This window comes from Vitis riparia, chromosome 3, assembly GCF_004353265.1.
Source record: "Vitis riparia cultivar Riparia Gloire de Montpellier isolate 1030 chromosome 3, EGFV_Vit.rip_1.0, whole genome shotgun sequence".
NCBI lineage: Eukaryota > Viridiplantae > Streptophyta > Magnoliopsida > Vitales > Vitaceae > Vitis > Vitis riparia.
In genome coordinates, this window is record NC_048433.1 from 13,319,568 (window position 1) to 13,331,141 (window position 11,574).

The 11,574-nt window shown below is 31.4% G+C and overlaps 1 protein-coding gene across 2 annotated transcripts; it reads right to left on the reverse strand.

Annotated features, from left to right (window-relative positions):
• Positions 1-2,960: 2,960 nt before the first annotated feature.
• LOC117909884 (tetraketide alpha-pyrone reductase 1-like) lies at positions 2,961-9,254 on the reverse strand. 2 transcript variants are annotated; one of them, XM_034823934.1, is made up of 6 exons: positions 9,105-9,254; positions 7,255-7,424; positions 5,853-6,044; positions 4,981-5,143; positions 4,294-4,480; positions 2,961-3,318 (listed from the first exon to the last, which is right to left on the reverse strand). In XM_034823934.1, the coding sequence occupies exons 1-6, from the start codon at positions 9,220-9,222 to the stop codon at positions 3,174-3,176; spliced, it is 975 nt and encodes a 324-aa protein (XP_034679825.1). In that variant the 5' UTR covers positions 9,223-9,254; the 3' UTR covers positions 2,961-3,173. The 2 variants fall into 2 exon arrangements, with proteins under 2 accessions (XP_034679825.1, XP_034679828.1); XM_034823937.1 differs by lacking the exon at positions 4,294-4,480.
• Positions 9,255-11,574: the final 2,320 nt, after the last annotated feature.

Below are 11,574 nucleotides of genomic sequence, written 5' to 3' on the forward strand. Positions count from 1 at the left end.
AATATTGTGAAAAGTTCCAAAAAATGATATAAGAAGTAATAATAAAAATATTAAGGTTGTTTTGTTAAATAAATTATAAGAATTTGTATAAACGGTTTTTATTTTAAAATTTTGATAATTCTATTCATAAATTTATATTTATTTTGTATTTAGTTATTATATTTACACGATAACCAAAATTTATTTATTTATAATAATTCTATTCTAATTAATTTATATATATATATAATTCATAATAGTTATTTATATACACATATGGTTTATATATTTAATGCTGAAAATATACATATATATTAAATATGTTTACTTTATATTGTAAAACATGGTTAGTCGGCTGGTGGCAGAGTGGTATTGTAAGATTATAATTTTTTACATATTATATTAAAAACATTACAAAAAAAAAAAATTATGATTATAATTTTTATATTTTTTGTAAAATAAAATGAAATTTTTTTATTTAATTATAAAATAATTATAATTAATTTATTATCTAAAATATTCTTTTGAGATTTTGTTTATATGTTGACTTTTGATATGTATATACATATAATTAAGAAAGGGCAAACCTGCCCTAGTGGTAGGCTATGCCTTTTGTTTGGGGTCTGGATCCCCTTATCTGTTGCAAAAAATTGAAGGCATGAGCAGGGGCGCACTTTGACTGGAGCTGGAGCAGGGAGCGCTTTGACCGGAGCTGTAGCAGGAGCGCGCTTTGATGGCAGGAGGACGAATTTGGGCGATTTTTCGCAGAAATTTGTCGTTTTTTTCTGATAAATCGCCTCTCCGACATATCAACCCTCCGTTACAACACCTTCAAGTAATGAAGTTGAAAATGATAAGTCCTTGCATTGAAAATGAAAATGATACTAAATTTATTGGAGAGATAATTAATAAAAATATCACAATTTTTAAAAGAATAATACCATCTTAATATTGCATCAAGTTGGAAAGCAATTTATGTTGGTGTTAGATTTATTTTTTTTTGCATATTGTAAGGTTTCAAGTTCCTTTAGAAATATAAACCAGAATGAAGAGTTAGAAATTTTGAAACATTAAATATATAGTTAAAGCTATGTTTAGTAGTTGAAATCCCTAAAAAATAAATAAATAAAATAAAAATAAAAACAATTAAAGAAGTTCAAATTTTCTTTGATTATCTTAAAAATATGAAGGAAAAAAAATTAAATATAATGAAAATTATTTAGAGTTTTATATACTTTTTAACATTTATTATTTACAGAAAAGAAACACAGATAAATTTTTGTGAGTTTATTTGAAAAATATTAAACTTAAGTGTTTTTTTTTTCCCTTGATTTTTCATTCCTTCCATAATTTTCCTTTTTGATCTTTGCCACTTTCTCCAAACGTTCCAAGGTCTAACTTTTATTCATGTTTCCTCTTCTTTTTAATTAAAAAGTTCTAAATTTTCCAATTCAAATTTCAAGATAGGGTAATAAAACCTTAAAATTAATATTACATCTTAGATGAATTGGATCAATTTGGTAATCAACTCGAACCAAACCTTATACTAAGAAACATTCAACCACAACCCAACCAAATATAGCCTTTAACATAAGGTAATTAGTTCAAACTCAACTCCAACTCATTTCTATAAATTAAAGTTAGGCTCAAATTGACTTCATTATATCCTTAGTTTAGTTGAGTTGAGTTGCTTAGGTTGTATGATCATAACTAGGTTTGGTAAGATTGAGTTAAGGTGAACCTCATCATAATTTTTTTTTACTTTTTTGATATCATAATTTAAATAGTAAATAGGATAACTTTTAACCATAATAACAAATAAATAAATAAATTTATGTATCTTTCTAACAAAAATAAAATAATATAATTAAAATTTAATATTTTTCTTTAAAAACTAAAAAAACACAAAATAAATATTATCATATAAATTAAATTAAATTAAAAATATAAAATTGGGTTTAGGTTAGCTTGGGTTATGTAAACCTTAGCCTAAGTCAATCTAAAATTTAGCTTAGCTATTAAAAAGAAAGGCACTAATGATTCATTTATACATATTTGTGTGATGAGTGTTTGCTACTTGTAAAATGTAGCAAACGTTTTTGCTGATTTTTTGTATTGAAATTAATAAAAAGAAAAAGAAATAAAATGTTTTCAAAAATATTAAATGCATAACTAAAAGGTTTTTATTCTTTGTAATTTAGAGTTGTCTCATTCATATTTTAAGGTAAACTAATAGAACATGAAACTTCCTAGTAATTTATGCATCTACATTTTATCATCATTTTATCTTATATCATATCATAATGATTTGGAAAATCAATCTACATTTATTAGTGGTTTAGGTAAGAAAAATTTATTTATATGTTAGACAATATTAAATATATGTTATATTTTTTTATGCTAATTAATAATTTTTATTTTGATCTTTAATGTATAAATTCTAGCAATTATGACACATTGGTCAATATCTTTTAATATTTTGAGCATTAATACATACATTTAGCCTTAAAATGATTTAAAGTGTGTTTGTTAGTAATTCTAGAAAGCGTTTTTAACTTTTCTAATACTTAAAAGATTAAAATTTTCAAGTATTAAAAATATTAAAAACACTTCATAAAATCACTATTAAATGCACTCTTAAACTAAATAAAATTACTAAAATCAGAGTTTGACCGTTTAAGAATGATATAAAAAAAAAAAAAATCAAAACAAAGAAAACCATTTTTATCACATGATTACTTTTCATTAACTTATCACTTTTCGATATGGAATCGAAAAACTACTTTTAATACCATAAAATGATCGGAAAAATAATTATGGTACTACGATTTTAATTGCATCTCTCTTTTAAACGATGGATTAATATAGATTGACAATATACTCTTTTCTACATAAAAATAGAAAGAGTAACTTTCACATATGCTTCTCCAAGTTTATTTCTTCTTTCTAATCATGCATAAACAATAAGAAGTGCAAAAATATATAAATTTCTAAATTAGTAGTATTTTAGTTTTATCATATTTCCATACTAAACCCAACAAGAGATTTTAGATTGTTACTATTTCTTTTTCTTTTCTTGGGATTTTCCATCATCCAAACGAAGTCTTATAGAACCAATTAAGTCTGCCTTCAATTACAAGGATAAGAAACTTGAAGAGAACATGTGTACAACTCATACCATTAAACTCCAAGAGTCAGAGACTGAAAAACTTCTTTTCCTTCAAGCTTTCAACAGTGTCATTTAAGCTCACCTCCACAGGAATGAAGTTGATGCCCAAGCTTCTTGCTCTCTCCTGGGACACCTGGTAGGTTGGCTCGAAAGGCTTGTCATCTGCACATCTGCAATACATGAAACACAAATGTGGATATTCTCTAGAATCACTCGTGAAACTGCTAGCGAAAAAAAATATATATATATATAGAAAACAGGTTCATTAGTTTATTTCGGTATCTTCGAAGTTCTTAGAGCAGTGTAAACTTAGAAAGTACCCACTTTTGAGACCTTCATTTACTGTAGCTTCATCCAGAAAACATAGTGCAAGGATGCCAATATACCAAAAATAATTTTCCAGACTTAATCCATCAATAAGCACATTTTCAATAGCCTGGATAACCCAAGCTCAACACCAGCTCAATTTATTCTGATTGGGTTGAGTTGGATCAGTTTTCAGGTAGACCAACTTATTCTTCAGTTCAAGCTTTCCTCCATCGGGCCAAGCTCACAAAGTTGCATCCTTACCCCTTAACTTGGGCAAACCTATCCATGATTGGACCCAAAAAAAGTGGAGCTAAAGTAGTCCAATAATGAAGTGCCATAATTATATGCAGCCAAATACTAGAAGTAATAATAGGATCACAAAAAAATTGGCTTAACCAAATCAGTTTGGGATTTTTAGACATGGGGACCGGGATAAGTAACAAATCATCCTCAAATTCAGCTATCTCCTGTTGTATTACAAATTTCAAGCACAGAAAACAAATTCCCTCAGTGACATAACCATGTATAACAAGCATGACATTTTTCTGAAATGAAATTGACAGCTAATATGCTGATACCAACTACAAAGATGTTTAGCTACTTGGGAAATTGGAATAGAAAGAACTCACTTAAAATAATAATAATAATAATAATAATAATAAAAATAAAAAGAAGTTAATAATTGAAATAATAGCATGGCCTGACATATAATACTAAAATGTGGCAAGAGGCCTCATTTCTATTGATGACACTAACAAAATTTGATGGGATCTATTAAGGACACTAGATACTACATGCAATACATTAGAAATTTGGAAGGGAAAAAAGGAATTTACTTGTCAGGAAGATTGAATGTGGGGTAGAGCTCATGTAAAATCTTCACAACCTCAGAACAATGTGTAACTCTGGAAACTAAACAATATCTTCCATTAGCTGAAGGAACCTCAAACGCTTGGATATGTGCATTGGCAACATCTCTAACATCAACCCATCTATAAATTATATTAGGAAATGTTTGTGTACCTGCATCAAATAAGCCCAACCGCTTGAATCAGAAGCATTGATGCGCGAGGGTCATAAGGATGCGTTAAGAAGGAGAAGGATTACTTTTATCGGGCATTAAATTCAACATTCAATGTGCTTGATCCTAATTCCTAAGCTTAGACCCCAATTTCTGAGCTTAAAAAATCCTCTGTTGAACTTTACGTAACTTTGGAGAGCAGAGACTCTAATTTTGAAGACTTGCTTTCTCACACCTTTGCATATGTCACTCTGTTTCTACATTTTCTTCCCTAAGGTGCTTCTTATTTGGTTTGAATTTTTTAGGGTACTCTCCCTTCTTTGCATATAAATCAAGGGATCCAAATTGCAACCCTTTTTTGGTATCTTTTTATTGGATATTACTTTGCTTATAAGAATAAAAACAAATGCAAAAAGAGAAAGAAGAAAGTAAAAAAAATTTAGTGATATGGATGCACAATGACAAAACATAGGCATTGTACTAACTATTTGCTAAACATTACCATTTATTAGTTTCAGAACAGGCTCCACACTTGTATTGAGAGTTGGCTGTAAGAGAGGACCAATCACCAGCCCTGGATTTATGGCAACAAGGTCAATCTTGTTCTCTTTTGCAAATTTCCAGGCAGCCTCCTCAGCCAAGGTCTTTGAAAGCATATACCAAAGCTGGTAGAATCAACATTTACTAAACAGATAAGAGAAACCATCTCAACAATTGTTCTTGATACATATCATATTTTCAAGCATATATATCTTTGTTTATTTTCTCTTTTTCTTTCCCTCTCTTTTGAGCTTGGGATTCCAAATTGCAAACATAGGAATATAACCTATAAATTTTTAATTTATAGAAAGAATCAAGTTCAAAGTGCTTGCTAAGAAAGTCAAAGGCGATTATATTACCTTGACATATAACGATCAAAGAAAACTTGTATTTGGTTCAATAAAGAATATGTTGAAACAACTTCATTACAATGAAAAATGAATATAGAAATACTCTTTTTTCATTCTCTTATGGCAAGAAGTAAGACTCAAAGATTCCAAGAACATGAACATGAGTATGCTCATGAAGAAATATTTGAAGATTGACAACCTGAAAGCTACTTTTGCATTGTAAAGGAAGAAAAAAGTTAGAGGAAAAAAATGGAAATAAAAAAATGATGGTTCACATGCTTTATGAACAATACCCTATCCATTCCAAGTTCCAGGTTCTACGCTCAAGCTCAAATACATGCTAAAATCTTGAGGACATGAATTATATTATATCATCTTCCTAGTAACCTTATCGTTTAATTGCTAAATTTTTTGCATGCAAAAGTTGAAAAAAGGAAAACTTGCAAAGGAGACAACACCCAAAGAAAAGAGCAAAAACACACACCTTCAGTTTCTCACAAACTGCAGGATCAGAAAACCGAGTTTCATCAACTACCACATCAGGAGTTAAAGTTTGTCCAGTGAAAGCAACAGCTGCCATAGAAGATGTTACGACAACTCTTCTGATAGATGGAACTTTTGCACATGATCTGAGAACATTGAGGGTTCCCTTCACTGCAGGGTCAATTAACTCCACCTGAGATATGAAACACAGTTGAAAGGAGCCCTTATAGAAAGTTCTGAGAATGCAACTGATAAAAGAACTTATAATGCTATAGGATAGTGGATGAAATTCAATCATGATATTAAAAGGAAAAATCTCAGCCAACAACAAATTTATTAATATATTCACGACTACTCTTCAATTGTTGTTTGGAAAACAAGCTGCCACCAAAAGGATCTTGAAAGATTACATGCCACTGGTGGTCTGCAATGAACACATTAGGAGAAAATGGAGTAGCAATTGGAAAGATTTGAGCCAAACACTCCCCCTACACATGGAATGCTATGCAATTGTTTACTTTGAAGTTGGAAAAAATATTTGGTCCAATGAAAAGTTACCTCTATTTTGATCATGGAGGTTTAGACCACAGAAACAACCAACACAAGCTAGCTATATGGCAAACAAAGTGGTTGTATAAACTAAAAGAGTATAACTTCATGGAGATTTTATATTAGAGCAACTGAACAACACAAGCTAAATCCTTGACACAAAAAAATGCATTCACATATTACAAAAGTACAACATCAATAATTATTCAGCATTAGGTGGGAATTTTAGGATTAAGTGGCTGATGCTTTGAGTCAGAAAACCATATTCTTCACTACTTTTGAGGCAGAAGTCCAACAATTTGAACCTTTGAAAGATCTGAACTGACAGACTTAGAAGGTCCCAGGGATAGTTAATTGTGCTTGAAAGGTTTCCGCTGGAAGTCAGCAAGCTGACAATTCCTGACACTTCTGCAGTGTGGGCCTAAAAAACTCCCTGAGTGAGATAAATCATATAGCCAAGCGCATGCTTACTGAATGGACCTTTAGATTTTGCTACCTCTGCCAGGAAGAGGTCCTATCCCTTCATTTGAAGCCAAGATGTAGATTTAATTTCGATAATAATTTACAATTTTGTAGAATGATTTTGTGTAATAGAAAAACATTGGATGGTAGTCACATGGTCAATTTATTTTTCAAAGCAAGTGTACAATCACACAATGTTCATAGGACGATTAGCTATAGATTGAGGTTCAAGGTTTGATAGTCAGTTTTGGGTGGATTTCTAGATGAAGATAATAATTTGGTTGCAACTTTATGGTCCCATAACTGCCAAATGGATGGTTAAACAAAAAGCCAATAACAAAAGCTTGGATAAAGTATTTACAATAAAGCAAAAGAAGTGATGTAGGACGAACCTGTGGATTAGAGACAGTGTGATAAAATGGAGATGCTGTGTGGAAAACACCTTCACATCCATCAACCATAGAATCAAAAGCTCCTTCTTCCAGTAAGTCAGCTTTAAATAAATGAAGCCTTTCTTTAGCTCCATCAAGTGCCAGTAAGTGTTCTGTCTTTTTTGGATCATCTGTGGTGTTGATCAATAGAACAAATAAATTGTACAGAAAATCAATGAGAAAAAGGGCCTGTTAATCATGAAGAAAGCTTAATGGTACATGTTTCCAAGAAATAAAATTGAATTGCATGACATTCTGAGTCCATCCAAAACAAGATACATACAGCTTGCTGAGTTTATTGGTAAGACAATTACATAGACAGTGTTCCTCTGCCTAAGCCATTTCATGACATGTAGAAATGTTACTACTTGTTTCCAAAACATGAATCCAAATGCAGGACTGTCAAACAAACAGAACAAACCTCAAAGGAGTATCACACCAACAGATTTTGGTGTTTTGTTCATGAAAGATGGTGTTGCTATAGAAATTATGCAATATCAGTCTTAGTAAAAGTTTTCACCAGATGGTATATTTGGGCAGTTTCAAAAACATGGCACATTGACCATTGGAAACATTGTAGAAAATGCTGTCTAAGTAACATATGTTGCCAATGCTGTCTAAGGAACATATGTTGCTTTTGCTAAGATACAATGCAAAAGGGATGATTATCCCTACCAAAAAATGGGAAATTCCTTATATTTTAATCAAATGATTACAGATATATGATGATCATATTGAACTTCAAATAAAATCCTTAAATCTTTCTACATAACCTTGTTGACCAAACTATCCTTCTAAGATTTGGTAATAAAATATATTTGAGAATATATCCTCTATAATTTAGTTTTATGTGACATTACTTGTAAAGAACCGTTTCATGAAAGAGCACTGAAGCAAAGTTTGCGACTTGTACACATGATTCCTAAAATCCCTTGCCCCATGAGAATATATCCTCTACCCTCTAAAAATTGAACCCAGCCACTGATCAAGTTGGGCTAACTAACAGGTTCAAAAACCAAAATGAACCCAATCTCTCATTCATAGTCATTATAAACCAGTATCAAAACTACTAAAATTGTAAAATTGTTATGTTGTGAGTCCCACATCAAAAAAATACGCCTTCAATAACCATCCCTCGAGCATTCAACAAAAATTTAGCCAAATCACTAATTCACATGCATTTTCAATTTGGTCACTGCAATAAAACCAAAAAATAATAAGAACAATGAATTGTTAACAGATCAAAATCTGGACTAATCAGTTAAATTTGAATCATGGGTTATTCATGATTTGGTCAAAAGACTCAAAACACAGAAAATGTCTCATTTACATTACTTCTCCTTTTGTTTCTTGGCATCAAAACATTATCCATTAAAATTGGGATCATACAGAGAAGTTTACAATAATAAAAGTAATTAACACTTGGGTTCTGTCTCTGATTAAAAATTTGAATCATGGGTTATTCATCATGTGGTCAAAAACTCCAAGCACAGAAACCCCCTCCTTTACTTTGGCATTTCCTTCATATTCTTAGATCAAAATTGGAATTGCACTGCCAAAAATTGAAATTTGAACTAAATTAACAATAATAAATCCCTTTTTACCATGTTTGGATGCTAAAGTAGTGATAAAAAGAAAAGAAGCTAGATATTGAATCTTGGGTTACTCATTATTCCGGTTAGAAGACTCAAAAACATGGAAACTAAACCCCTCTTTACCGCAATTTCCAAGGTTTTCTCGGCGGCCAAACAGAGAGTATTTGATATAGATAGACAGAAATATGGGAATTGTAGGAAAGATTGAATACATACCTGGGTCGCGAACTGAAGCATTGACGGTGTAGCCGCGTTGGAGCAGGAGCTTGACCAGCCATGAAGCTATGTACCCAGAAGCCCCTGTAACGCACACCACTTTCTCAGCTCCACTCATTCTCGCTTTTCACTTTTGCCTCCTCTATCTATCAGTGACCAAGAAGCATGAGAAGCGAAATAACAAAAATTTATCATATTGTATTGAATAATTTTTTTACATTTTTTATTTTCTCAATTTAACTCTTTTTAAAAACATGTATCAAAAATTGTTTGTTTCGGCTTTGTACGTAAACTAAACTTGGAGCTCATTTTTAATATTTGTCACTACCTTATGTATATATTTTTTTCATGTCGTAACAAATAGTCATTTAAGGGTTCTACGACTTGAAATAACATAATTCTCTTTAAATTAATATTCATTTATCAATAAATTAATAAATATTTATCTATTAATAAGTTAATAAATTATTTATTTATTGATAAGTCATAAGTCAATAACCTTTGTAAGATAATAATTTCTTTTAATCCTAAGAATATTGAGTTATAATAATTTTTCAGTATAGTGGAAACTTCTCCCTTTAGTTAATATGTAGAAATTAATGTTTTTTTTTTCATATTAGGATAAAAGTTAAGGGCATGTTTAGTAATTATTTTTAAAATAATTATGAAAAATAATTTTTGAAAACGATTTTTGAAAATCGAAATTTAAAATATTTTTAATATATTTTAAAAATAATTTTTATATCTATTATTTTATTTTTAATATTTTTATATATTTATATAATTATTTTTTAAAATAACTCTTAGAAAATAAGTTAAAACAATTAAAAAGTATTATTTGAAAACTTTTTTTTTTTTGGAACATAAAACAAAAAATAGGTTTGTTTTCTTAATATTTTATTTTGGAGAATAGAAAATCGTTTTCAAAACAATTACCAAATAGATGCGAGCAACCTACGGGAGGAAGTAAAAAAGTCTGGGCATCAACTTAATTTATTTTATAATATTTTCATAGCTCATAAATAATAATTTAATTTTAAAATTCATTAAGTAATATTTAAATTAAAAAAAAAAATGAACCCGGCCTGAAGCCATAGCCCAAAGCAAGGTTTGGGAAACTCAGTCCAGCCTGGCTTCGCCCAAATTCTCATCTTTGAAGTCCAAAAAGCCCGCCTGAAGCCCGAAGCTTCGGGTTGGGCCGGGCGGGCAGGTGGAATGGAGACCCCCTGACCTGACCCTTGATATGAAATACAATAAATTTCTCCATAAATCAAATAAAACATAAATATTACAACAGTACTGGGAAGAGAGCGAGGGATGAGTGGGCAAGGCCAGGTGGTGTGCGTGGCTGGAGCTTCTGGCTACGTCGCCTCATGGCTGGTGAGGCTTCTGCTCCAACGCAGCTACACCATCAAAGCCACAGTTCGAGACCCAAGTCAGTTCTCTTCCCAATTACAAAACTTCTCATTCCCAAACCCCAATTGCTATTTGTTGAGGAAATTTAATAATTTGCACGTGAGTTGTCCTAGTCTTTAGTGCGTTTATTTACCTAGTTATAGGAGTTTGTTTTTAACGTGGGATAGTGTCTGTTTTCATGTTGCTTTCAGTTATGTATTAGCCTATTTACAGGCTATTTGTTTATCAATAAAATGTGTAAACAGCGAGCATATCCTCTGCTTACCATTGTTAGAGTGAAAAACGTTGTGTTTGTTGTTTGTTTATATCAGTGGCATCAGAGCAGGATTGCGAGGAGAGTAAAAGTGAAATTAATGGCTTCCAAAAGTTTTGTACAACCCACCATTCCACGCTTTGATGGTCACTATGACCATTGGAGCATGCTCACGGAGAACTTCTTGAGGTCCAAAGAATATTGGACGGTTGTTGTTTCTAGAGTAGCAAAACCAACAGAAGGTGTTGTGTTGATAGATGCACAAAAGACAGAGCTTGAAGAGCTGAAGTTAAAGGACCTTAAAGCAAAGAATTATCTTTTCCAAGCTATTGATCGCTCAATCTTGGAAACCATTCTTTGCAAGGACACCTCCAAGCATATTTGGGATTCCATGAAGAAGAAGTACCAAGGTACAACAAGAGCTAAGAGGCAGCAGCTTCAAGCACTTCGTTGGGAGTTCGAAATGCTGCTAATGAAGTCAGGAGAATCAGTTACAAATATTTTTCAAGAACGATGGCAATCATTAACAAGATGCAAATCCATGGCGACAAGACAGAGTATGTTCTCATTGTTGAGAAGATTCTTTGATCCTTAACACCGAACTTTAATTTTGTTGTATGTTCTATAGAAGAAGCTAATGATGTTGGTTTATTGTGAATTGATGAATTACAAAGTTCTTTGTTGGTTCATGAGCAAAAAATTAACCAACAGGAAAAAGAAGAACAAGCATTGAAGGCTTTATCAGAAAATCATTCTACACCCAATAGAGCTGATAAGAGGACGAGGAAGAGGCAGGGGTCC

Coding starts and splice junctions, on each gene's coding strand:
- LOC117909884 (XM_034823934.1), bottom strand. CDS start 9,222: ATGAGTGGAGCTGAGAAAGTGGTGTGCGTTACAGGGGCTTCTGGGTAC. Junction 6,045..7,254: donor ACACTGTCTCTAATCCACAG/GTTCGTCCTACA, acceptor TTCATATCTCAG/GTGGAGTTAATTGACCCTGC. Junction 5,144..5,852: donor CAGTTTGTGAGAAACTGAAG/GTGTGTGTTTTT, acceptor TGATTCTACCAG/CTTTGGTATATGCTTTCAAA.